Consider the following 27,218-nt stretch of genomic DNA (forward strand, 5'->3'; position numbering starts at 1 on the left):
CACAACACCAAAAAATACTTAAATAGATTTACTTTTGTCCTTGAAACATTTAATTCAAATACTGTAGAATTCTATTCATTCCTGTGGAGGGTTTCCTGCTATGGAGGGAGTGCCAATATGGCCGACCAGTGGCTTCAAATCTGTTTTTAATACGTTATAGACCTTTTGCACAATGTAGCAACGCCCACTTCCGCTCTACTTCCTACCGGATACATAGCTTCCTGTCAGCCTGCTTGTAGCCATACTAACCTCGAAGTCGATCGTTTTATCATTATCTCAGTATATTAATATAATCATATTTCTATAGCGTTTTTTATCGTTCTTGTTGAAAATTCTGTTTATGCGTTCAGTTACGGATTTTTGTAATCCGATTATTGTGTTCTGTGTCTTTTCTTTGCCTCTTAGCTAGCTAGCTATTAACGTGCTAGCTAGTAAGGTGGCTAGCAATTAGCCAACGTCCCCCTCCCTTATCAGATCAAATCAAATCAAATTTTATTTGTCACATACACATGGTTAGCAGATGTTAATGCGAGTGTAGCGAAATGCTTGCCAACCATGACACTGTTTTACTCAATGCGCCTGCAAGAGCTGCCAAAGATAACAGTGACGGATGTACATCATCTGGCCAAGACAAGTAACAAAGCACCGACCTCCAAGTTGGAAAAAGGATTCAAACTTTGTCTCCAGTTATCTTTTCAACTATGAAGGTAAGTATAGCCAAGTTGCCTATCAGACCAGACAAGGACGTTTACTCAAAGCTGTAACCTAGTTTAAGACATGCTTTTTACAGTAGCTAGCTAACATTATGATTGCTCATTCTTTTTGTTCCAAGCAGTTTCGAACAGGGACAAAGTGACAGGAGAAGTAAGCATAAGGGCCAGCTGCTACAGGTCCATGAGGAAAAATGAGAAACCACACAGTTTGAGTGTAGGGTGAACAGTCAGCTGTTTGTGACACTACATAATGGTTACACAGTCAGAGATGAAGCCTAGTCTTAGACTAAGAAGTTCCTGTCAATGTAGATCTGCATTAAGAGGCATTGCTTAGTCTAGGACAAGGCTTAACCCATGTCTATGAAACCATTCTTAGTGTAGTATTTGTAGAGATACTGGGGTGCAAAATAGCAAAACAATAAATACCAATATGGGGATGGGGTAGTTGGGTGGGCTATTTGCAGATGGGCTGTGTATATGTACAGTGATCGGTAAGCTGCTTTGACAGCTGGTGCTTAAAGTTAGTGAGGGAGATATGAGTCACCAGCTTCAGTGATCTTTTGCAATTTGTTCCAGTCATTGGCAGCAGAGAATTGGAAGGAAAGGCGGCCAAATTAGGTGTTGGCTTTGGGGATGACCAGTGAAATATACCTGCTGGAGCGTGTGCTATGGGTGGGTGCTGCTATGGTGACCAGTGAGCTGAAATAAGGCAGGGCTTTACCTAGCAAAGACTTATAGATGACCTGGAGCCAGTGGGTTTGGCGACAAATTTGTAGCGAGGTCCAGCCACGAGAGCATATCGGTCGCAGTGGTGGGTAGTATATGGGGCTTTGGTGACAAAACGGATGGCACTGTGATAGACTACATCCAATTTGCTGAGTAGAGTGTTGGAGGCATTTTATAAATGACATCGCCGAAGTCAAGGATTGGTAGGATAGTCAGTTTTACGAGGGTATGTTTGGCAGCGTGAGTGGAGGAGGCTTTGTTGCGAAATAGGAAGCCGATTTAATTTTGGATTGGAGATGCTTAATGTGAGTCTGGAAGGAGAGTTTACAGTCTAACCAGACACCTAGGTATTTGTAGTTGTTCTCATATTCTAAGTCAGAACCGTCCAGAGTAGTGATGCTGGACGGGCGGGCAGGTGCGTGCAGCAATCGGTTGAAATGCATGCTTTTAGTTTTACTAGAATTTAAGAGCAGTTGGAGGCCAAGAAAGGAGTGTTGTATGGCATTGAAGCTCGTCTGGAGGTTTGTTAACACAGTGTCCAAAGAAGGGCCAGATGTTTACAGAATTGGTGCTGTCTGAGTAGTAGTGGATCAGAGAATCACCAGCAGCAAGAGCGACATCATTGATAAATAAACAGAGAAAAGAGTCGGCCCGAGAATTGAACCCTGTGGCACCCACATAGAGACTGCCAGAGGTCCGGACAACAGGCCCTCCGATTTGACACACTGAACTCTATCTGAGAAGTAGTTGGTGAACCAGGCGAGGCAGTCATTTGAGAAACCAAGGCTATTGAGTCTGCAGATAAGAATGCGGTGATTGACAGAGTCGAAAGCCTTGGCCAGGTCGATGAAGACGGCTGCACAGTACTGTCTTTTATCGATGGCGGTTATGATATCGTTTAGGACGTTGAGCGTGGCTGAGGTGCACCAATGACCAGCTCGGAAACCAGATTGCATAGTGGAGAAGGTACGGTGGGATTCGAAATGGTCGGTGACCTGTTTGTTAATTTGGCTTTTGAAGACTTTAGAAAGGCAGGGCAGGATGGATATCAAATCAAATCAAATTTTATTTGTCACATACACATGGTTAGCAGATGTTAATGCGAGTGTAACGAAATGCTTGTGCTTCTAGTTCCGACATTGCAGTAATATCTAACAAGTAATCTAACCTAACAATTTCACAACAACTACCTGTAAAGGAATGAATAAGAATATGTACATAAAAATATATGAATGAGCGATGACCGAACGGCATAGGCAAGATGCAGTAGATGGTATAGAGTACAGTATATATATATGAGATGAGTAATGTAGGGTATGAAAACATTATATAAATTGTCATTGTTTAAAGTGGCTAGTGATACATTTATTACATCAATTTTTCATTATTAAAGTGGCTAGAGATGAGTCAGCATGTTGGCGGCAGCCACTCAATGTTAGTGATGGCTGTTTAACAGTCTGATGGCCTTGAGATAGAAGCTGTTTTTCAGTCTCTCGGTCCCCGCTTTGATGCACCTGTACTGACCTCGCCTTCTGGATGATAGCGGGGTGAACAGGCAATGGCTCGGGTGGTTGTTGTCCTTGATGATCTTTTTGGCCTTCCTGTGACATCGGTTGGTGTAGGTGTCCTGGAGGGCAGGTAGTTTGCCCCCGGTGATGCGTTGTGCAGACCTCACTACCCTTCGGAGAGCCTTACGGTTGTGGACGGAGCAGTTTCCGTACCAGGCGGTGATACAGCCCGACAGGATGCTCTCGATTGTGCATCTGTAAAAGTTGGTGAGTGTTTTTGGTAACAAGCCAAATTTCTTCGGCCTCCTGAGGTTGAAGAGGTGCTACTGCGCTTTCTTCACCACGCTGTCTGTGTGGGTGGACCATTTCAGTTTGTCTGTGATGTGTATGCCGAGGAACTTAAAACTTTCCACCTTCTCCACTACTGTCCCGTCGATGTGGATAGGGGGCTGCTCCCTCTGCTGTTTCCTGAAGTCCACGATCATCTCCATTGTTTTGTTGACATTGAGTGTGAGGTTATTTTCCTGACACCACACTCCGAGGGCCCTCACCTCCTCCCTGTAGGCCGTCTCGTCGTTGTCGGTAATCAAGCCTACCACTGTAGTGTCGTCTGCAAAATGTATGATTGAGTTGGAGGCGTGCATGGCCACGCAGGCATGGGTGAGCAGAGAGTACAGGAGAGGGCTGACAAAGCACCCTTGTGGGGCCCCAGTGTTGAGGATCAGCGAGGTGGAGATATTGTTACCTACCCTCACAACCTGGGGGCGGCCCGTCAGGAAGTCCAGTACCCAGTTGCACAGGGTGGGGTCGAGACCCAGGGTCTCGAGCTTAATGACAAGTTTGGAGGGTACTATGGTGTTAAATGCTGAGCTGTAGTCGATGAACAGCATTGTTACATAGGTATTCCTCTTGTCCAGATAGGTTAGGGCAGTGTGCAGTGTGATTGTGTCGTCTGTGGACCTATTGGGGCGGTAAGCAAATTGGAGTGGGTCTAGGGTGTCAGGTAGGGTGGAGGTTATATGACCCTTGACTAGTCTCTCAAAGCACTTCATGATGAAGGAAGTGAGTGCTACGGGTTAACACGTTTAAATGTAGTCCGTGATTGACTGTAGACCCTGCCATATACCTCTTGTGTCTGAGCCGTTGAATTGCGACTCTACTTTGTCTCTATACTGACGCTTAGCTTGTTTGATTGCCTTGCGGAGGGAATAGCTACACTGTTTGTATTCGGTCATGTTTCCGGGTCACCTTGCCCTGATTAAAAGCAGTGGTTTGCACTTTCAGTTTTGCGTGAATGCTGCCATCAATCCACGGTTTCTGGTTGGGGAATGTTTTAATAGACGCTGTGGGTACAATATCACCGATGCACTTGCTAATAAACTTGATCACCGAATCAGCGTATTAATCAATGTTATTGTCCGACGCTATGCGGAACATTTCCCAGTCCATGTTAGCGAAGCAATCTTGAAGCGTGGAATCCGATTGTTCGGACCAGCGTTGAACAGACCTGAGCACGGGCGCTTCCTGTTTTAGTTTGTCTATAGGCTGGGAGCAACAAAATGGAGTTGTCATCAGATTTTCCAAAAGGAGGGCGAGGGAGGGCTTTATATGCGTCGCGGAAGTTAGAATAACAATGATCCAGGGTTTTGCCAGCCCGGGTCGCGCATTCGATATGCTGATCAAATTTAGGGAGCCTTGTTTTCAGATTAGGTCTATAATAGTTTCGGTCTAGAGTGTCTCCCCCTTTGAAGAGGGGGATGATCACAGCAGCTTTCCAATCTTTTGGGATCTCAGACGATTCGAAAGAGAGGTTGAACAGGCTAGTATTAGGGGTTGCAACATTTACCGTGGATACTTGTAGAAAGAGAGGGTCCAGATTGTCTAGCCCAGCTGATTTGTAGGGGTCCAGATATTGCAGTTCTTTCAGAACATCAGCTATCTGGATTTGGGTGAAGGAGAAACGAGGGGGGGGGCTTGGGCAATTTTCTGCGGGGGTGCAGAGCTGTTGGCCGGAGTAGGGGTAGCCAGGTGGAAAGCATGGCCAGCCGTAGAAAAATGCTTAATTGAAATTCTTGATTATCATAGATTTATTGGTGGTGACAGTGTTTCCTAGCCTCAGTGCAGTGGGCAGCTGGGAGGTGTTCTTATTCTCCATGGACATTAGTGTCCCAAAACTTTTTGGAATTAGTTCATGTAAGCACTGTTATGTTGGACGCATTAATTACATTTAAACAAGGGCATATACCCTTAATAGAAAAGTTTAAACCCGTATTGCTGTAATGAAATGAGTTGCTGTTGCATCAGTCACTTCTGTTTGCTGGTCGTGACACGTTGAGTGATTTTATAGTCTAATCATTTTCTTTTTATATCCCCACGTAGGTTGTACTGAAGCCCTCTGAGCCAGTAACAATGACACAACATCACTGTTCATGTGTTGCTGGCAGTGCATTATGCAACCACAGTTGCATTACTATGCCAGTCTGCACACTATTCCAAGATGGGAATCGTCCCACCTGTGCACAGCTGGACAGATACCAAGCAGCAGTGGCATACAGCCAAGGACTAGGGTATGTTTATATAGCTATACCACATATCAACATCATATGGTTATAATCACATCATAATGCTAATAAATGATTTAATGAAAACTTAAATCGTCTCATGATTAGATTTAGAATAGTGCCTTTATACTGTCTTTTTACAGGGTCTGAAACCAGGGCCCATAGGCAAAATGACCATCACCAAGCCCACCAAAAAGTGTATGGCAGAAAGAGGGATTAGGTGAGTATTCCCTAATAGCCAGTATAGTAGGTGGTCATGTCCTATTACACTCTAGAGTCTAGACTATATAAAATTATTAAATTTCAGGTGGTTTCAAGTACATTGTTTAGATTGGCTAACCACAGCGGCTGCTTTGCAGAAGTACACTCTACAGTGCCCTTCTTGGAACGTTCCCTAACCTCTCAGTTCTCCAGATAGAAGAGGCATACAAGAACTTTGACCCTCTATCCAAGCCATTGATCTGCAGCATGGGGATGTCTGATGAAAAGCTTTTAGTTGACTCCCACTTTGGAAAGGTACAGGTGGGGAGGCTCCTGTCTTACCAGCAGTCTCCAATCACTACGTGACCATAGTTCACCATAAGGAGACACCACCATTCCCTTCACTGCCCCTGGATGGCTACAGAATGGAGAGCAACTTTCAAGGCTGCACATTTGTGCTCAGTGAAGACCAGCTTCACAGTCTCTTCAGGTGAGAGAATACATAGAGACCCTCACTAATTAGAGAAGGGTGACTGGTACTACTTATGTGTACATGCAAAATAAAGTTCTTAGGCAGGAAAGACTAAATAACAAGGGACAGGCTCCTTTATCTTTCAATTAATTTAAGAGAAACAAACCAATATCTGTCTTTGCAATTAATTAATTAATAATTTAAAATATTCAGTTACATTTTTCTGTTCTCGTCACTGTAAATAAAAATTATTTTACATTTTGTTTGGAGGATAAGCAGAGGTGTTTTATCAATAAATGGACTACAGGGTGTTAGACAATGTGGATGGTCACAGAAAGAAAAAAACAGATGCATTGCAGTAGTAGCTCATTGCTCCTTGGCCCTTTGTAAGAAGGCAAGCCACAGCCCAGATGCAGTTGATGCTTCCCATCAGTGACATGAGGATCTCCTTGACATGGTAATATTCCACTGGAATAGCAAAGGTACTGCTCCCTTCTTCAGACGTCGAAGCCCACTAGAAGGTTCAATGAAATCTTAATTTCCTAACTTTCAATAAAGATGCCGCACCAACTAATAAGGTTAACGTCGTTAGCACTAACTTTTGCTAGCTAGCTAGCTAAAGAGACAAAGACACTACACAATCGAATTACAAAAATCACTAACTGAACAGATAAACAGACTTTTCAACAAGAATGATAAACGCTATATAAATATGATTATATTAATATACTGAGGTAATGATAAAAACGAGGCTAGTACTGTACGGCTACAATCAGGCTGACAGGAAGCTATGTATCGGGTAGGAAGTTGAGCGGAAGTGGGCGTTGCTACGTTGATCAAAAGGTCTATTGGTTGAAACTTCAATGTCTGCGTATGAATGTTTTGCTCATCTTTCCTTCAGAAGGAAAACACTCAGATTGACAGAGACAGGAAATATGACACACCATTGCCGCGCTAAATAATAATAATAACTTTTCTGATGCGTGAGTTAATTATGAATGGACGGATATTGAAAGGGAAATAGAAATACGAGCGAGCAGAAGGATAATGGTGATTTGTCATTCCGTTATTGCGTCTCTGAATAGCCAACCAATGGGCTCTGAGGTCTCACCCGGTTGTTGTCGCGGGAACTTTATGGAGCTATGAACACGAAACACTTGTTAGCTGCTACTGTAGCTAACGTTTGCAAATATAACAGTTTGTAAACCACCAGCCATGCATGTGTAGCTAGTTATACATGCATCACACTGATTGAATATTTCGGTGGAGTGTAAATAAGATAGCTAGCTAGAAGACACTGTTGCCAGCTATAGCTAGGTGGCTAACGCTTACTTAACTAAAGCCAGCTAGGTGGCTAACGCTAACTAAAGCCAGTTAGCTAATCAGCTTAGCTAGCTAGTTACCATGCTAGCTAGCTACAACCAAATCTTTTTTATAACTGCTACAACTGTCAAGGCTAGCTACCTAGCGAAATACACTAGCTAAATAAGCAAGCTCGACAATCTTGTGAAAAACTACATCCACGTTGGTTGCCTAGGTAACTAGCTAGATAGGAAGTTAAAGGGGCGTTTGAGTCTTGTTGGGTCGCAAACGTCTCACTTGTTATCCACCCATTTTTTTCGGCAAGATACAGGTAGCTACCCTAGCTACTTACAGGTAACTAGCTAGTTACCTATCATCTTTGACTGGAATCATGGCACATCAATTGACGAAAGATGAGCTTGATGAACAGTTCGAGCAGTTTTTGAAAGAGGTGAGTTTAACGTTACTGCAGACATGATAGTAGCACTATGTCTGCAATTCTGGGTGTTCATAGCTAAAGTTACTCACTAATGACGGCCCTTCTTTATATCCACACCAAAGATACTGATAACCAGCCTTTTCATCTGTGTCCATACTACTATGTATTCACCCAACCAACTAGCTAGATGGCTACTTTAACCTAGTAACCATTGACTTGTATTCAGTCTGTCTCAGATGACTCAGTGGATTTGGGTGGCAGTGCTATGCGCTCCAGTGTTCTGGACAGCCTGGGCAGAGCCTCTCAGAAACCACCACCAAAGAAGACATCAGCTGCCCCTGTGCTGTGGTGGCAGGAGGAGGACAGCGAAGAGACACCTGGCAGAGGTAAGCAAAGCCAGGGATGTGTAGGTTGATGTGCTTCAGTTCAGTTAGGATTCTCTCTCTCTGTGTGCGTGTGTGCTTGTCATTGGTTCATTCTCTGTGTATGTGTCTTTGTACTTGCGTGTTTCATGACATGCTGAAAGGTTATATCTTTAGAGGGACACTGTGACTATGTGCTGATTTCTCATCTGCTCTGTAATTCCTGGAACATCTGTTGCATTTAATTGCAGCATCATAACATGTCCATCATAACCTGTTCCCTGCTGCTACTCCCCTGATAATTATGGTTTGACTCCTTTCATGAGTTCATCTTTGATTGGTTTACATCAGTCGACTCTTCATGACGCATTTGTATATCAGTCTTGTTCTCTAGCTGTCTGGCCCCCACCTTCTTCTCTCCTTTCTCTTCCATCTCCTCTTTCCTTCCACCTGTCTGAAGCAGAGGCTGCCAAACGCAGGTTCACTAAACCCAAAAAGCCCCAGCAGCAGGCTGTGATGAAAACTCAGGAGGATGAGAGTGAGAGCAGCCCAATAAAAAGCCCCCCTCAGGGTATAGGAATCACTACTGTAACCCCCTAGTTTCTTAGGGCCACCCAATGGTACATTGTCTCCCCATCATTGGTGTTAGTACATTGACATGCTACCAACCTTCACTTTCTCTCATTAGCTTTAGTCCTGCCCTCTAACCTCTCCTTTGCTATATTTGTCTTGTTTTTTTGCCTTAGATCTTCTCTTCCTCCAAGCTAACCCTTAAATATTTCTAGCTCACATTTAGTAGTTCTCCTTTTGCCCACCTACTCTTTGAGGGTGTCCCTTTGATAGGAGAATTTTGTTCTCAAGGTACATAACCCAATTTAATTATATTACTCAGTCTGCAAACCAGAATTTGTAAGATCCTGGTCGAATGAAACAGACGGAGGCCCAGCTAAAATAGTCAAAAAGGTTTATTCACGGGAACGTTCTAAAGTCAAGAATACAAAACAATTCATTTTATACTGACTTCTCACGCCCACTCATTCACAAAACCATACGCACACACATACTGCTACGCACACACTGTCTCACTACCCAGCCGACAGAGATTAGTGACCTTGTCCTTGACACGTACTCCCTGTTCTCTCCCAAATCTCTACTCAGGTCGGCACCAAGCTCAGACAGTCTGTGTTTAAAATACCATAAAGACATATTGTCTTTACCCTAATTCTGACTAGGACTACACATTTATTGATTATGATTTTATACATTCTAATCACTTCCATACAATTATATGTATCAGGGCGGAATATTCTAATCATTCAAATTAACAGATAATTCTCACCTATCACCCTTTCCCTGAGATCCTTTTATTTGTGTGTACAGAACATGATTCCTTTCTCATCTTTATCTACCCTCTTATCTTCCATTGGTTAGCTGTCACAGTGGAAGCCCCCACAAGGCCCACCCCCAAACCTCGCAGCAAAGCTCTGGATAGGCTCAGTCAGCTGGACAAGGTCCATGGAGCCAATCAGGATGCTTCTTCTCACATTGCTGCGGGGCCGGAAAATAACAGCCCAGAACACGACTCCTCCCACTCTGCCAGGCAGGGGAGCCCTCCCATGAACGAGAGCTCCCGTAATGCATCAGGAGAGAGGAGTCCTGAGGAGAGTACCTCTCTCCGTGACACACCAGTGGACAGTCACAGCAGTGATAGTGACTCACAGGGTCTTGAAGATGGTAAAGTCATAGTAGCTAGACTAGATACAAATCCCCAAAACCCTGGTAGACTAGTAGTTAGACTAGTATGGTATAATGATAGTAGCTAGAGACCGATCCAGACCTGCTGCCCTGGTCGACTAGAAAGTAGAGGCTAGAGGTGGATATTCAACAACATCAGTATGACTGTAGTCTCGTGTTGCCACACTTCCCAGACCTGTATCCACATTACAAAGGTGGAAATCAAGGTTTTTATGACTGAAACCATGATTAACCATGATTTTTGTGAAACATGGATTTAAAACATACTGTTTACTCTCTTTGTTTCCTTGTCACTTATTTTCATATTTATTCATTTTATTTTCCTCTGCTAATAGAGCGGTGTAAATTAACAAATTAAAAGCTTTGGAAAAAATAAAGAACTTTCTGGACCTGAAGGGCAGGTGTTATGGTTACTGGTGCTAAATCCGGTCATGTTCTATCTTCGCCAGACAATTCAGTGTGTCGAGGCGAGCTGTGATTCTGTGCTTCGAGCAAACTATTTTACCGTTAGTTTCAGCGCTTCATTTGGGCAAATATTTTCACTAGTAAAATTACTCCCAACTGCTTTAACTAGTCTAACTCTGGAGAGCCTGAGTTTAGCTCTTGTTTTTTTACTATAACCCGTGCTTGTTTTCCATTCTGTAAATGTCACGATGATCATTCAGTGCTGAAATGAAAAAGTTAGGCATGTTTTGCCATGGTGAGACTAAATGAGGAAAAGCTTTTTTTTATCTTGACAGCTATTTGTATTCCAAAATCATTTGAATATTTATGAGGATATGGAGCTTTTCTACAGTACCCTCCCTCCAGTAGACTGACAGCAAGTGGTTGTGGAGCTGAGATCAAAGTTAGCTCTACTGCTCTGTCTTCTCTTTTCTGTGTGTGCTGTTCCCCTCTTAATTGGACCGCATGGCCTTTGAGGGTCTCTGCAGGCCTGTGTACCCCAGGAAGTCAATATCCTGTGAATGATAAAACACAGAGCTAATGAGCTACATTACCATAGTGGGGTTTCAAACACGGTCTGGAATATTGACAGCTTGGTGTCCTCATGGACGGACTCCTTTTTTCTATTCTTTTTTTTAGCTCTTTAAAAAAAGATATATTACATCAAGTCCTATGCTGAGCTGTCTGACCACAATAAGGCCTATACAACAACCACAGGTCCTCTTTCAATTCAGGAAGTAGCCTAAAGCAAGAGCAATTTCTGTTTCCTGTAATTACCTGAATTGAACGGTCCATTACTTTTGTTGTTTTCCAGGATTGCTGAGATCTGAGAAGATGTTCTGTAAGTCTCTGAGAAGATCCCAGCCCATCCAGGAGGAGGAAGAGGAGCTGCAGCATCAGGGAGTAGAGAGGGGTTCGGAGGAGGAGGAGGGGGCAGAGCCTGTCATCTTCAGCAGAGACAGTCTAGAGCCTGAGGGTGAGTCTGCTCAGGAGGGACGGATAGATACACTCTATGATGTCACCAGATCTAGCTCAATCCATTGCTAACCTGACATCAGGGTAGTGACATGAAAGCAGCTGTACGTGCCAGCTTTAAACTATTTTACTTTAAACTCTTTGAAAGTAGCAATGGTTGAAACATGTCTGTCTGTGTCTGCCCGTGATTTTGTCTACCCAGACTCTGTGATGGCGTCCGGACCAGGTCAGAACGCTGCAGTGGGTCTTGGTCTGGGCATGGACAGCCTGGAGGAGGAAGAGGAGAAGGCCCGCTTCTTTGCCCACCTGGAGGGAGGTGTGTCCTCCACAGTAGACTACTCCAGACTCAACAAAGATCTGGATTCCACCAGCGCCTCCACCACCGCTACCACCCTCAGGTATCTACCACACGCCGCGGAGCTAAGGGGGGTGTTGTCTCTACACAATGGTCTCAGGTCGGTTTTGCGCTTCCACTTTCGAGTGGTTAAGGTTAGGACTTTGTGAAGACAAGCTGATCCTAGATCTGTAACTAGGGGCATCTTCACTCCGGAGCATGACACTCCGAGTCGCCCCAGGTCTAGCTGTAGCTGCCTTTTGAAGCCACTGCTGGGGTTGTCCCAAGGAGACCCTCAGTGTTGCAGACAGTGGCTGGGTAAGGTCATTACTGTCACTCCCAGCGTGTGATCTGTGAATGACACTTGTTCTGCTGTTTCTCCAGGAAGGCAGAGGCGGCTGTGGCGGGGGTCGATCAGAGAGAGGAGGAGAGAGCTATGGAGTCTGACCGACTCTCCCCAGGTAGGACAGATGATGCACTCATAGAATTAGGAATTATAATAATCATTTAATAGGATCTCTATGCTCACATGACTCCAGACCCTGCTTGGTTCAATAGGTTTTGTTTTCTTTCAAATACTTTGAAGTTGAGGGGGGTTTGCGCTTTTGGGACGATTCCGTTGGTTCAGTTGCAACAGGCAAGCTCAATCAATTGCCGTTAAGGTATTTGAAAGGAAACAAATCCTATTTGAACCCAGGTCTGTTGTCATTTACAGTGGCACTCTGTCAGACAAGTACTTGCACATACCTCATCTGCATGATTGTAGCTCATCAGTGAATCTGTCATTCTGTCTGTGCCTGCTGCAGCCTCCCCCCACTACAGCGAGGATGAGGACTTTGAAGATGAGGTCATTGAGGAGGTGAGACTACATTTTATGCGAGTCTGATTTGAAAATGTAGTCATTTAGTTCTAATAACGCTTTGTAAGGGAGTGATTTGAACCAGAGGTTTAAACCGAAAGTTGGTTGTAAATTGCGTCATGTAGAATTGCCCCATGATGAGTTGTAAGCAGGAGTTGTTCGTGCTGCTCACGTGCTAATCACTCTGGGTTAAAAAAGCCACAGTTTATAAAGGCAATAAGGCATTCAGCAGTTATCCCAGCTCTCTCTCAAGAGGTAGAGTGAGAAGAAGGGGTCTTTAATGGCGGGTGTGCCAGGTCTTGTCTGTGATTGGCTGAATATGTGGTGGGCGACTGACTGCATGGCTCTTCTGTTTTGCTCATCTCGTTTGTTCTCTCTCCCTTTTTCTTTCAGGAGCCTAAAAGGCCTACCATGCTCACCAAAGGTATTATAAACCAACATCCATTTTTATTTTCTGGGTCAGAGTGGGTTTTTAATACAGCACAAGTATGTGTTTCATGTTTTATTAGCCGTATGTACTGCATACACAAGGTTTACAACATCCAACAAAATGTTTACTTGCAGTTATCTTCTCGACAATGCAGCAACAATAATAAAATAGAAAAATACGAACCTAAAGTAAATGGCTCTGTAGAATAGAATTAACATTTTAGCATAAATATAATACAGGAAGGCACAATATAGTCTAGTATTTACATGTGTTTTGGGGCAAGGGCGATTGGGAAGCAAGTCTTTAGTGTGTGTGTGTTAGTGCTGCACGATATACGAAACTTCGGTACTTTTTCGATACTAGAATTCTTGTTACTTTCGGTACTTCTGTCAAATGTGTCTCACGACGTCTACTGATTGAAAGAGGAACGTCTGTTTCTATCAGCACAGCCGATGTTCCCTTGTAGAGCGAGAGCACTGTTCCTGTTCCTCTTACTCTGAGGAATCACTGCACATATGCTGCACAGAAGTTAACACTTAAGTAATGCAACAAGGCGTTAACACTCAAATAATTTCAATGTTGAAACTGTTAATTACTGTTCACAAAACAATGTCCTTTACAGGCTAGAACACTTTGCAATGCAAGAAGATACTGGTAGCTTTCAGCTTTGTAGGCTAACTTGCCTTGCTAGCTTACAGCTGACACTAACAACAATTCACTACCCTGGTACCTTGTTTGTGATATGAAAATATTGCTGGCTTCAAAGCTGATTCTCCCCAAAAACTTTATTCATTCACGTCGTCTTCCCCACCTCACGTCTCTCCCAGTCAAGGTCATTTTTGCTCAAGCCTTATGGAAAGCCTTCTGGGTCTTTGCGTGTCAAAAAAGATACACGTCAAATTTTGACACGCAAAGACCCAAATGCTGTTCCATAGAGCCTCGAACTGACTGTGTGTGTGTGTGAATGACGTCATGGGTCTTAAAAGAGACAGCCCACACTTTTCTAAAAGAAATGCAAATGTTGTTGATCAGTACAATAAAATAAATCCCAAATGGAAGTGAAACGGATTGTTTTTCATCTGTAGCCCCATGAAATCAGCCAAAACAAGTTCAATAACTCAATACATGCACACACTCTTATTGCTTCATCTTATTGCTTACCCAGTTGAGTTTTTTTGTGACTGGCTAATACACCTTCTTTTTTTGCTGTGGTATCGACTATTGTGATGGTATCGAGCATTGTGATACTAAACCTTGTATCGTGACAACACTAGTGTGTGTTGTGTACACAGTATGTATATACAGTGTCTCCGGTTCTTCTAACAGTACCCCTGTTTCGCAGGCATGTGATTTATTCCTGATGAATAATTTCCTGCTTTTATGACACCATCCTCTATTCATACAGTATTGAAACTGACCTACTCCTAAAATCAATATTCTATTTGTCCTGATCACATCATTTCCTGGTGTAAGTATCCCTCCATGATTCTCTGGACTCGACCGGTGAACTCCTGCCCCCTGGAGCGGACAGTGACACCAACGAGGAACCAGGGAGGAACCAGGGAGCAGAGGAGACCATAGAGACGGCACTACCAGGTGAGACCAGACTAGACAGACTATCAGTCAGGTCCTACTGGATGTAGCTATGTACCCCTAGACACTTATGTGGATTAGGCTTCATCTGTGTTAGTTTGGTGGTGGCGGATGATGGTGAACCTGGTGGTGTTCCTGTGTGGTCTGTGTAGCCCAGTCGTATGGCCAGAGTGGGGCCAGTGAGATGGAGGCTCTACAGGAGGCCTACAGACAGATCAGTGGCTCTCTGGAGGACTCAGACCATCATCACCACCCTTCATCACCAGTCAGGAGGGAGAGGAGGAGGAAGAGCAGTCCTGTTCCTGTCTCTCCCTCTGTACCTGAGCTCTCCAGAGGAACACTACTAGCACCAGTCTCCACCACAGAGTCAGGTTGGTCACCACAGAGTCAGGTTGGTCACCACAGAGTCAGGTTGGTCACCACAGAGTCAGGTTGGTCACCACAGAGTCAGGTTGGTCACCACAGAGTCAGGTTGGTCACCACAGAGTCAGGTTGGTCACCACAGAGTCAGGTTGGTCACCACAGAGTCAGGTTGGTCACCACAGAGTCAGGTTGGTCAGTCTCAAACACTGTCTGTGGTGAACCTGTCAAGTAAATAGAATATGGTTTTCAATCGTAACTAACTGGAGATCCACACATGTCCATCCTTATTCATATCTGACAAGATGGTACATTTGAAGTTTGTGTTGAGGTGTTACAAATAGACTTGAGTTTCTGATTGATTCTTGATTGATTGATTGATTAACTTCGATGTGTTTTCTCAGAGCTGCCCACTGCAGAGGAGCTGATGCGTCCCATCCGACCAGACAGCATAGACGACACAAGAGGCTTCACTCTGCAACCTGCTAGGTGAGTCTACAGCTGTCTGTCACAGAGCTGTAGTAGGGAAGGACAACTGACACTCTCTGGAAGGTACAGAATGGAGTGGATAGATGTTAACATGAGCTGTGTGTTCACAGTGGGACCCAGTTCAGCCCAGAGAAGACTGGCCAGTCCTTATGCCATAGATCCCGTGAGTCAAGCCCAAGACGCTCAGCAGAGCCAGACACTCCTCCGGCCTCCCCAGGCCCCCGTCCCAGAAGCATCAGAGAGGAGGTACAGAGGCTGATGAAGCAGGATCAGGACAGCTCCTCCCCTGACCTGACCACTAAACCCAGCAACAAGAGAAGCCAGCAGGTAAGGGACGGGAACGGAGCCCTTGTTAATAAGCACTAAACCCTACCATACATAACCACACTGATTCAGGCTTTCACACCTACCTGAACTGTTTCCACATTACGTAGCCATTGCTCCGACATTGCTCATCCTAATATTTTATATACTTCTTAATTCCATTCTTTTACTTTTAGATTTGTGAATTGTTAGTGAATACTACACTGTTAGGAACACAAGAATTTCGCTACACCCACAATAACATCTGCTAAATATGTGTATGTGACCAATAACATTTGATTTGCATCAAAGGTGATTATCATTTACAATGTAGACGGTGACATGGCAATGATTTGTATATTGACAATATCATATTTTGCATAGGTTCCTGGACGCTCTACGGTAGCTGGTCCCTTCACATCCTCGTTGAGGAAGCCTTATGTTGCCCCTGGCAGAGGTAGAGTGGAGAGTAAACCATCAGCCGTGGCCACCAGGACCTCTGGAGCTAGGAAATCTGGTCCTACCAGACCTGGGGCTGCAGCCAAGCCCCCCTCTCCTCTAACCCAGAGGAAGCCTCTCAGCCAGCCAACATACCAGAGCCTCAGCCCCCTCCTCTCAGAGAAAGATAAAGGTAGGAGAAAAATAACTCCTCACACATTGACAACCAAAGCTAGTAGGTGTAGTGTAAGTGTGCTTAAAAAAGATATGTTAGAACTATATCTAAGTAGTATAGCACATAACAGTACTACAGTATAATACATAACACTAACATTTACCACATGTTGCTGTGTGGTTGTTCTCCTGATCCAGACTAATGTTGCTGTGTGGTTGTTCTCCTGATCCAGACTAATGTTGCTGTGTGGTTGTTCTCCTGATCCAGACTAATGTTGCTGTGTGGTTGTTCTCCTGATCCAGACTAATGTTGCTGTGTGGTTGTTCTCCTGATCCAGACTAATGTTGCTGTGTGGTTGTTCTCCTGATCCAGACTAATGTTGCTGTGTGGTTGTTCTCCTGATCCAGACTAATGTTGCTGTGTGGTTGTTCTCCTGATCCAGACTAATGTTGCTGTGTGGTTGTTCTCCTGATCCAGACTAATGTTGCTGTGTGGTTGTTCTCCTGATCCAGACTAATGTTGCTGTGTGGTTGTACTCCTGATCCAGACTAATGTTGCTGTGTGGTTGTACTCCTGATCCAGACTAATGTTGCTGTGTGGTTGTACTCCTGATCCAGACTAATGTTGCTGTGTGGTTGTACTCCTGATCCAGACTGTGGTGGTCTGAGGGTGAGCAGTGAGCTGGTGGCAGGGGTTCAGTCCTTCGCTGCCTTCCTCCAGCAGCAACATCGGATGGAGACGAGAGGTCGCCAGGATACCAGTCACACGGTCTCCTGGGAAACCAAAGGTCAACAGGAAGCCAGCCAGACTCAGGAGACTGAGTGTCCATCAGAGAAGAAAGTAAGTCAACATACTGGAGTAGTTTTTCAGTCTGTGGTGCATCAAGTTCGTTCATCAGTGTGCTGCAATTTCTTTTCAGGTAAGTATGATATTTTTCTCCGTTCACCTGGTCATATGATAGGGGTGTGACTTCTACTTTGTTGCGTTATCTAACCCAGCTGATTGCTCCTTGCTCTATCATAAGTCTGACTGATTTCAGTTTGGATCTTATGTAGTGTGTATTCATACCTGGATGAATATAGCAGTCCATTATTGTTGCCTTCTTGGTGCCGAATTTCGCAACATCTTTGTTTGTGCAATATTATGGCCTTCAATGCACATTCAAGTGCTAGCAACTATCCATTATAAAGACTCTAACCATGTGTTACCCCTCTGTCAGAGTGAGCCCAGGGAGGAGGGCCGGTCTGGGGAGGTGGAGGAGAGCCCCCTAGTGTCCAGGCTGAGACTGCAGCTAGCCCAGAGGGAGAGAGAGCTCCACACCAGAGAGGAAGAGCTACTGCTGCAGCATGACACAGAGCTCAGCTCACTGAGACAGGAGAACTACCTCCTGCAGAGCAAGGTAGAGGGAGACACACACACTTACATTCACATGGACAGTCATGTCTCTAAAGAGTATAGTTCCATCTGTTTGGCCACCTGTGACTTCCTACATCCTTCTATTGTAACAGAAAAGAACATGTTCTCCATGAATGTCGGAACAGTTTAAAACCCCTACGTCAGCACTCCTGTTGCTATGGCACTGCTCATTTTATTTAGCTGCTTTGTGTGTCTGACTTTTGTAATACTGTTATTCAAGCTATTGAATAAAGCAGTTGTGAAGGACCCAGCTGACACAGGAGCAAAATAAAATATTCCATTGAACAATAGCATGTTATCTAAGATATCTCTGCCATCCACTGAAGGCCAGTTAAATTAGCTCAAACTGTATTTTGTGAACTCAAAACTGTAGTAGATGCATACATCACTCATGTGTTATTTGTGATGTGTACTGAGTCTTGTCCCCTGTGTTTCAGCTGCACAGTACGGAGGAGGCCAACAGCAGGAAGAAGGGCCGGTTGGGTCTCGGTCTGGACGGGCCCTTGGACCCCCTCACTGAGGACAAACTCAGACTGATAGAGAAAGAGGTGAAGGAACAGGAGACCATCATCCAGGGATACCAGCAGGTCTGTACACGTCTGTTTGTCTCTGTCTACTCTGTGATTGTCTGGCCGTCTCTCTTGGTCTTTTCTCTTCCAGTCTGTTTTAAGGAAACAAGACTTAAATGTACTGCATTTGTTCAGCGCCAGGCTGGCGGTGACTCATTGGCTTTGAATCCATCCCAATTACCCGGAGTCTCTGTGACTGCAGAGGTTATATATACAGGCCACTGTTCAGGGTAATGGAATTCCTCTGTTCACTGACTTAATTCCAGGAGGGGGTGTGGGTTTGTAGCAGGCAGCACAGTTAGCCTTTTTTCCTCCAGATTGTGACCAGCTTAGAGATGTGACAATAACACTGTCTGATAACCTCTCATAATTACAGAGCCTACAGCCGAGCTCCTAGAATCAGTGGCTACAGTACACACACCACCAAGGTGGAACTGTAGCAGTTCTTATTTAGGCATGCTGAATGCATTCCCTCGTCTCACAGCTTCTAGTCATATTCCTTTCACGTTTGATTTAATGTAGGTTAAATGCCTAGAACAGGTATTTCTGATCAAACTAATTTACCCAGATGGCCTATAGTTGAGACAATGTGATTCTCTCCTTGCGGTGTGTGTGGGTAACAGGAGAATGAGAAGTTGTACCTGCAGATGAAGGCTCTTCAGGCTCAGAGTAAACTCAATGAAGAGGCCATGTTCATAGAGAACCAGAGGCTGCTAAACGAACTGGCCCTTACCAAGTGAGTTGACTCATACATATGCACAGACGCGTACCTATCCACGTCATTGAATGTTAACACTGACTCTTATTTATGCCCAGGGAGCAGATGAGCAACTCGCCGAGGACTGTGGGTAATGTAGGCTGTGTGGCCCATATTCAGCGCATCACACAGCTGCTGGGCCAGATGCAGGCAGCACAGGTGAGTGTTCAGTCACGTCACACAACCACCTCTAAAAGGAAGGCCTAGATGTTGCTTTGGAGATGAAACAATCAACTCATCTTAAAAGGGAAAGACCAGTCTCACCTTTGACTGTGTGTGTGTGTGCAGAGGACTGAAGAGAGACTGGTGGAGGAGACCCACAAGCTGAAGCAGGAGAAACAGGCCCTGGAGGTGGACCTTCAAATTATGAGGAAAGAGAGAGACCTGGCCAAAGCGCAGGTCGTCTACACCTCAGGTTAGTGCGTGAGAGACATGGAGGCTTGACTGTGGAATCAAACCTCTTGTTTCTACTCCCAAAGGACAATGTTCCCTGTTTTAGATCCAGTGACTTTTCCAGACGTGTGGTTTAAACCTCCATTAAAACATCCCATTGTTGTGGTTGACAGTCAAGTGGAGCTCTGTGTTATGCGGTGTGGTCTGTATTATCCTTGTCTCTGCCAGGGGATAAGAGCTTTGAGCTGCAGGTGGCAGAGGACAGGCATAAGGAGGAGGTGTGTGTTCTGAAGAAGAGGCTCCAGTGGTATGCTGAGAACCAGGAGCTGCTGGACAGAGACTCTGCCAGACTGAGGACTGCCACCGCAGACACACACAAACTCACAGAGCAGGTAGGACCCAAAGCACAGAGCAGGTAGGACCCAAAGCACAGAGCAGGTAGGACCAACTCGACCTTATTTGAGAGTGTGTATTGTATTTCTGTCATTTCCTGTACGTCAGTATTTTGAATGAAACGTTTGCTCCTCCAATCAGGTGGAAAAGCTGAAGATGGAGGTGGGGAAGAGAGCCAATCAGAGTAAGACTAAAGAGAGAGCTGGAGACGCTAAGAGGATACAGGACCTAGAACGACAGGTGAGTCAGTTGAGAAATATTTCCTGTGCATGCATGTATCCCTGAATAGCGGCATACCTCTCCTTTCTCTCATGACTCATGCCATATTTCTGTTCCCTCTCTCCCAGGTGAAGGAGATGGAGAAGATTCTCAGACAGAGGAACCCGAACTCCCTCCCAGCGCTCATCTACGCTGCAGCCAACGCACCTGCGCTGGATGAGGATGGAGGGGCCAAGAGCTCCCCGCCCACTCAGACCAGGGCCCTATTGGAGCGGCGCATCCAGAGGCTGGAGGCGGAACTAGAGAACCGTGACGACGAGGCCAAACGCAGCCTCCGAGCCATGGAACAGCAGTACCAGCGGATTAAGGTCTGTTCATACTCTCAGCTGAGTGGCACTGTTATGTACTCATACAACCCTGTGTTACCATTCCCTGTCACTGGCCTCACAGTCCTGTACCAATTAGCACTCTACACGTACTTACGATGACTTACTCCGACGTATATGGCCTTGCTGTAAACACAACCGCTTCAAACTGGGTCTTAGAACTACCTGAAGATGTTCATCCTCAACACAAAACACTCTGAATGTCCTCTCTCACACAAAGGAAAGATAAGAACAGGGTGATGAGTCCTCGCTGTTCCCCCAGTTCTCTTCATGTCTATTTGGAGAGGGGTCAGAGGGCAAGTTCCAACAGCCTTGTACAACACAACACTTGAATTGACAGTTCTGTCCGACACTCGCGGTGGAGACGTTGAGGATGTCAGTGATTCATCCTCTGTATAATATTTGTTATCCTTTCCAAATGTGTGATGTCATTAGTCTTAATGTAAGGTTTCATTAGACCAACACTGCACCGGGGGGGAAAAAGCTTTTTCTCAGGAAATGTGTTGTGAGATCAATAAATTGTATCTATGGAAATAAATCCCCTAAATATAAAAGTAGACTAATTTACAGTGTGTGTGTCTGTAGCTCCAGTATGAGCAGCAGATCAGTGATCTGGAGCAGCGGTTAACCCAGAAACACCAGGTCCAGACCGGGTCTCCTGGGGTCTGGCAGGCCCAGGTCCGCTCCCTGCAGCAGGAACTGGAGCTCCTGAAGGAGAACCATCAGAGTAGAGAGAGAACCCTACAGGCTGAGGTCCACTCCCTACAGGAGCAGCTCACACAACAGGCACAGGTAGGCCTACCTCTCTCTTGTCTACCTGCCTTCTTGTCTACTTAGCCCACCTAAGAGGAAATTAGTCTTAATAATTCATCCTGGATAATTGTTTTAAATGTATGTAATGTTATCTGGAGCATGTGTATTTTATTTAAATCAATGAATCAGTCTACCACCGAGCCAGAGAGAGCCCCCCAACGCAGCCCGTCCCGACACCAGCGCCAAGCAGAGACGGCCCTGGGGGTCCGGATAGAGAGACTCAACCAGGAGCTGTCAGCCAAGACCCGCAGCGTCCAGGAGCTGAGCCGCACCGTGGAGAGACTCCAGAGGGAGAGGAAGACCATGCTGTGTGGCCCTGGCCCCAGATCGGATGGCCGTGTTGGGCCTGGGGAGGCCAGACGGCAGGCGGCCGGATCCAAAGGACCCATGGTGGTGGCTACCCCAGGGGAGAGGGGAGGCACGGTGGGAGAGACCGCAACCTTCCCTCCCACTCAAGATGAGAAGGACTACCAGCCCACAGCGTTCTCTGGGAGCCACATCTCAGAGGTGCTGCAGGAGAGCGAGGGGTTAAGGCTGCGTCTGGAGCAGCTGGAGCTGCAGAGTGACAAGGAGAGGGTGGTACTGCAGGCTGCAGCCGCACAGGCCCAGGCCGAGCTGCGCAGGTATGTAGACACACACACACACACTCATTTTGAATCCTTTATTTAGACCCACAATAAGACCTTTCAGTACAAAGGACTCCAGTAGTTCAGTGGTTGTACAGGTGCCTGACTCATTGGTAGAATGTTGTTCATTGATGGAGCTTCTATAAGGCTTTTCACAATTGTGTACGAACACAGTTTCCTCCATACAGACATACTGGAATATTCCTGCGCAGTTTACAGCCATGTGCTCATCGTTGAGCTTATAATATGAAGAAATAAAACGTTATCAACATTTTAAGCTAAATGGTCTGATCTGTTTCATCAGGCTCATTGCTTTTTAAATTGCATGTGCAGCGGTTGTATTTATTTGGGATCTATCGTCCCAGAGTCTGTTTTGAAGACATTTTTTAGGGAGGATGGGACGCCCTTAATTTCAAGCCCTGGAGGGAATTATTTTATAAAGGCATAGAAAGAATTTGGTTGTAATTGTAATGTTGCAATATTTTATAAACTACCAAGAGTGGCCAATCTTCCTCCAGGGGAGTCTTAAAGGGGCAGTGTTGTATTTTGAGACAGGCTTTAACATGCAAGGAAGCCAATAGGCAGAGTGTAGCTTACATTTCTGTCTGATACTCTATGGTAAAGAAGATAGTAATGCATTTTGTTTTGTGAAGTAAAATGGTGTTACAGAGAAGAATTGGGGGGACAAGTGGCCTAAGCTTTTGGACAAAGTGAATGTCAAGCCCTGCACCTAATGAGCTGTTTTTCTCTGGCAGCCATGCTGAAAACTGCAGCCCACACTAATGCACTTTTCCGAGACCACCAAAAATGGCTCTCTGTGGCTCTCTATAGCTGAAGCCTAAATATATAATTGCAATGCACTCAGAGATGTCAACATGATTCTCAATCCCAAATAGACCCAAAATCCCTACACATTTGATACATGCTTTTGATGCCGTGCCATTCATCCATCCATTACATTGAAATAGTCCTCCGATTTTAGTCACACCAGCCTCCACTGGTATGTAATATGCTAAATATGCTACAGTGTATGGTTGTGTTCACTACCTCCGGGGTCCAGGATCCTCATTTATAAACGTTGCAGTCATTTTGCACTAAATATTTGCGTAAGCCATTTCTGAAAGGAATGCGTACGTATACAAATATTGCTTCCCAATATAAATCCTAAAACTGAACGCGTCGTGAACAAGCATTATAACTCCGCCTGGAAACTGCCAATCATTCACCTATTATGGTGACAACACCCTTATTGTCCCAGTTCATTTGGAACTGTTGGAATTAGCCCAAAGCGGTTTCTAATAGAAATGGCAAATGTTTTTGCATCTTATTATACTTTCCTATTTTTTTCTTTTTTTTATGAATGAGTGTCATCCCTTATTTGCATAAAATACTACTTGCCTCCTTGCAATGCATTACTTCAACCACTATAAATTGTGTGTACGCATGGTCTAAAGTTTACGAGGAAGCACATTCTCACGTCAACTTTTTAATTTTGTAAATGCCAGCTTTTGTCTGAATGCATGTTTTGTGGGGTTTTTGTACGTACGTAAGGCCACGGGTGTGCTGACCACCAGAGGATTAGGGTTAGATGATAAATGATGGTGTATCATGTTTCTACCTATCCTGCAGGGTCCAGCGCCCTATACTACATACCTGGTTTGAGGAGTTAGTGAGGTGACTTTGGTGAACTCTGAGTTCAACTCAGGATAACCTGTACTATGAAAGCGGGCTCCCCTTTTAGCCAGGTACATTTCTAACGAACCTGCTCCAAGGCAGGCTAACTCATGGCTGACTCCATTTATCCTGAATGAAGTGTCTGAGCCACGAGTTGAGGATCAATTAATTCAGATTCCCAACCTCTCGCAAAGATTACGTCATCCCCTTCCTTTGTGGAAGACGACTGATTTAATAAAATATTTAAGCAATGTTTTTTGTTTAAAATGCTTGACATTACACATTTAGTAATGACAGAATGCATTTGAATGCAACACAGACAGTGTCCCTGGCCATCTGGTGTTGGCAGCACCTTGTACCAACATCTGTATGCGTCAGACAGGACACACTGATCTACATACTAATCACAGGTCATCTCATTGAAAGAGGATAATTGTTTCCATGGGTCGCAAAATTAGCATTACCCAAGCTGGATTAAAAGGCTTTGAAAATAAAAAGCTTGGTATTCGCTCTGTTGACATTTTAGAGAGATGCTTGTTTTTGTGAGAAATCTGAGAACAGGATTTTCAAATTTAATATGAAAAGCCTATATTAAAACATGAAAATACATGTCATGTCTCAATCTATATCCATCTTGTTTGATGTCCTATGGATTTGAGAAAAAAGATGAGTTGAACAGGAAAGTGTGTGCGTGTTACTGTTTGTAGGTGGTAGTGAATACCAGTTGTCTCATGCTGTATTGTGTTAAATAAGGAAGGGCAGCAGAGGTTTAGTAGCAGCTTGGCCTGGCTGTTTCATGACATCACCATATGAATTATAATCAGCGTCACTAAAATACACAGTCGACAAAGCCATTATTGACATCGAAACGTGAACCTAAACTGATCATTTGGGTGGTTTTGTGTTGTTTTGGCTGCCTGTTTTTGTGTACTTTTGGGTTGTTTTGGGTACCAGTTTGTGGTAATTAGTAGCACCATTCCAAAAGCCTGTTTTACACCATATCCTGATGAATTTTGTTTCATTTTGATCTCTGCATAAATCAAATGTGGCACTGACTCGCCCATGGATTGATGTTTCAGCATTGTCACAATGAAGAGTTCAGCGTTTGGCTAGCCACGTGCGATATGCACACAGTTACAAGCCTGCTAGAGTTGGTGGCAGGCGGACGAGCAATATCCGTCATACGGATGAAGCCTGAGCTGGAATGTGAAGCTAGCTGAAGCTGGCTAGTTTTAGAAAACCCTGAGTAAATCTAGCTAACATCGTAGTCACCCCTCTGAGGCGCTGGGTTAGAGGATGCTAGATGATTCATGGTGGTGTATCTACCTGTCCTGCAGGGTACAGCAGCATTCAGCAGAGCAGGTGTCCTCTCTCAGGGCTGACCATCAGAGGGAGCTGGAGCGCCTGCTTACCGGCCATGCCCTCGCCCACTCCTCCTCTAAAGTGGCCGAACTGACCAATCAGGTGACCGCGCAGGAGGTAAAGGCTCACAATGGACCAATCACATGTCAACTGAAAGTTATTGGTGGTGTTCCAGGTATAACGTATCAACTGGATAAATGGGGTTGTTTTTATGAACCTTCAGATCATGGTGCAGCATTTACGTGACCAGGTGAAGGAACTGCAGGGGACCAAGGATGCTCTGGCTGTGTCCAAGCTGAGGGAGGACACCCTACAGAACCAGGTACTCAACTTCATCAACACACTAGTGTTGTCACAGCAAGGAAACAACACAAGGTGACTATTTCCTGGGGAAAGCACAACATTAATGCTTGTTTCATCTCTTTAGCTGACAAGGCTGTTGGAGGAGCTGAAGCAGGCCAAGGAGTGCCACAGCCCAGAGCTCCGACACTTCACTAGCCTGGAGAGAAAGATCCACAGCATGGAGCTACGACACACTCAGAGGGAGAAAGAGCTCCAGCAGGTGAACACACACACACACACAGAGGAAGAAAGAGCTGCTGCAGGTAAATCCACTCACTGAATAACACACTGACCAAACACTGAACATTAACACACATGCCCACGGTGCCATCCTGCAGGTGATAGGTCAGACTCGGCTGGTGGTGGAGGCTGAGCAGCAGTCTGATGTGGAGCGTTGGAGGAGGCTGGCTCAGGGGAAGACCCGGGAGCTGGAGGTCTTCCGTCTGGAACTGGACTCTATCCTGGACATCTTGAGAGAACTTCAGAGACAGGGAGTGGTCATCCCTGCTCCGGACCGGGCTTCTGCTGTACCCTTCAGCTGGAGGACCTGAACCATGGGACATAGGCTCTTTCTAATTACTTACAAATCTGTCCTCACCTTGTCTGATCTGAAAGAATTGACCAGGCGAAAGCCAGCCTAATGATGAGCTTCCACTATTTAAGTATTTTTTTGTTCAGTGTAGATAAAGGGGAGGAGAGGGTGGATTTGTAAGGAATTGAGAGCCAACTCACACACCCTTTAGGAGAACCCATCATTGTGCTGAACAATCAGGTTATTTCTTTTTGTAGATTTGTATTTTTATACTTGATCATTTGGAATTTATTTTAAGTTATTCAATGCGTGTTAGAAAAATAAAGGACCTTTTGTATAATTTTTTCCTATGTGTGTGTGTGAATTTGTAACAAGTAAGGCACAAAGATGAAACATCTCAAAGGTGACTAACAAATTATTCAAATTCACACTTTGAAATTGGTCTATTGTTATCCCCAAGATGATTGTTATTGGTGACTCCAGTTGTGGGTTGTTGCTAAACATTAGCATATCATCAAAGCTCCTTAACATGTATTACCATAACATCTGACAAGAAAAAAGTGGCTGTAGTTATTCATGGCAGCGAAGCATTTTGTTAACTCCCTGAAGTTTGCCATTGGCTAAACACTATTTTGCTCAATGTATTTTAGTGTGTACTTTACTGAACGCTTTTCAAAAGTTAAAAACAAATCGCTGGAGGATGTCTTCAAATCCTGTAAAAACAAACGTGAAACAGTTCACCACCTGTTTTTATCTTCAGAATTAGAACTTTGCTCTATTTCATGGTTCCAAGGTACTTTGAAATGGTTATATAATGAACACAATTAGCTGGCCTTTAAATAAACTCAGCAGAAAAAGAAACGTCCTCTCACTGTCAAATGCGTTTATTTTCAGAAAACTTAACATGTAAATATTTGTATGATAATAAGATTCAACAACTGAGACAAAGTGAAGAAGTTCCACAGAAATTGAATAATGTGTCCCTGAACAAAGGGGGGGTCAAAAGTAACAGTCAGTATCTGGTGTGGCCACCAGCTGCATTAAGTACTGCAGTGCATCTCCTCATGGACTGCACCAGATTTGCCAGTTCTTGCTGTGAGATGTTACCCCACTCTTCCACCAAGGCACCTGCAAGTTCCCGTACATTTCTGAGGGGGATTAGCCCTCACCCTCCGATCCAACAGTTCCCAGACGTGCTCAATGAGGTTGAGATCCGGGCTCTTCACTGGCCATGGCAGAACACTGACATTCCGGTCTTGCAGGAAATCACGCACAGAATAAGAAGTATGGTTGATGG

The 27,218-nt window shown here is 44.8% G+C and overlaps 1 protein-coding gene across 1 annotated transcript; it reads left to right on the plus strand.

Annotated features, from left to right (window-relative positions):
- The first annotated feature begins 231 nt into the window (after positions 1-231).
- Positions 232-26,266, plus strand: LOC120031056 (centrosomal protein of 162 kDa-like). The gene is made up of 30 exons (XM_038976602.1): positions 232-707; positions 5,327-5,514; positions 5,652-5,728; positions 5,868-7,934; positions 8,149-8,308; positions 11,298-11,459; positions 11,661-11,856; positions 12,177-12,253; positions 12,599-12,651; positions 13,045-13,075; positions 14,555-14,677; positions 14,827-15,045; positions 15,439-15,523; positions 15,634-15,850; positions 16,211-16,457; positions 17,092-17,279; positions 17,659-17,838; positions 18,293-18,442; positions 19,048-19,160; positions 19,241-19,340; positions 19,470-19,596; positions 19,803-19,966; positions 20,109-20,207; positions 20,315-20,554; positions 21,158-21,364; positions 21,515-22,008; positions 25,023-25,164; positions 25,271-25,369; positions 25,475-25,609; positions 25,728-26,266. Exons 4-30 carry the CDS (start codon positions 7,875-7,877, stop codon positions 25,938-25,940), a joined length of 4,281 nt encoding a protein of 1,426 aa, XP_038832530.1. The 5' UTR covers positions 232-707; positions 5,327-5,514; positions 5,652-5,728; positions 5,868-7,874; the 3' UTR covers positions 25,941-26,266.
- Positions 26,267-27,218: the final 952 nt, after the last annotated feature.

This window comes from Salvelinus namaycush, chromosome 37 (genome assembly GCF_016432855.1).
Source record: "Salvelinus namaycush isolate Seneca chromosome 37, SaNama_1.0, whole genome shotgun sequence".
Classification (NCBI taxonomy): Eukaryota; Metazoa; Chordata; class Actinopteri; order Salmoniformes; family Salmonidae; genus Salvelinus; species Salvelinus namaycush.

Excerpts from the sequence above, each read along its gene's own strand:
- LOC120031056 (XM_038976602.1), top strand. The coding sequence starts at position 7,875 with ATGGCACATCAATTGACGAAAGATGAGCTTGATGAACAGTTCGAGCAG. Across the intron at positions 12,254-12,598 it reads GTCTGACCGACTCTCCCCAG|CCTCCCCCCACTACAGCGAG; the intron begins GTAGGACAGATG and ends TGCCTGCTGCAG. Across the intron at positions 20,208-20,314 it reads TACAGGACCTAGAACGACAG|GTGAAGGAGATGGAGAAGAT; the intron begins GTGAGTCAGTTG and ends CCTCTCTCCCAG.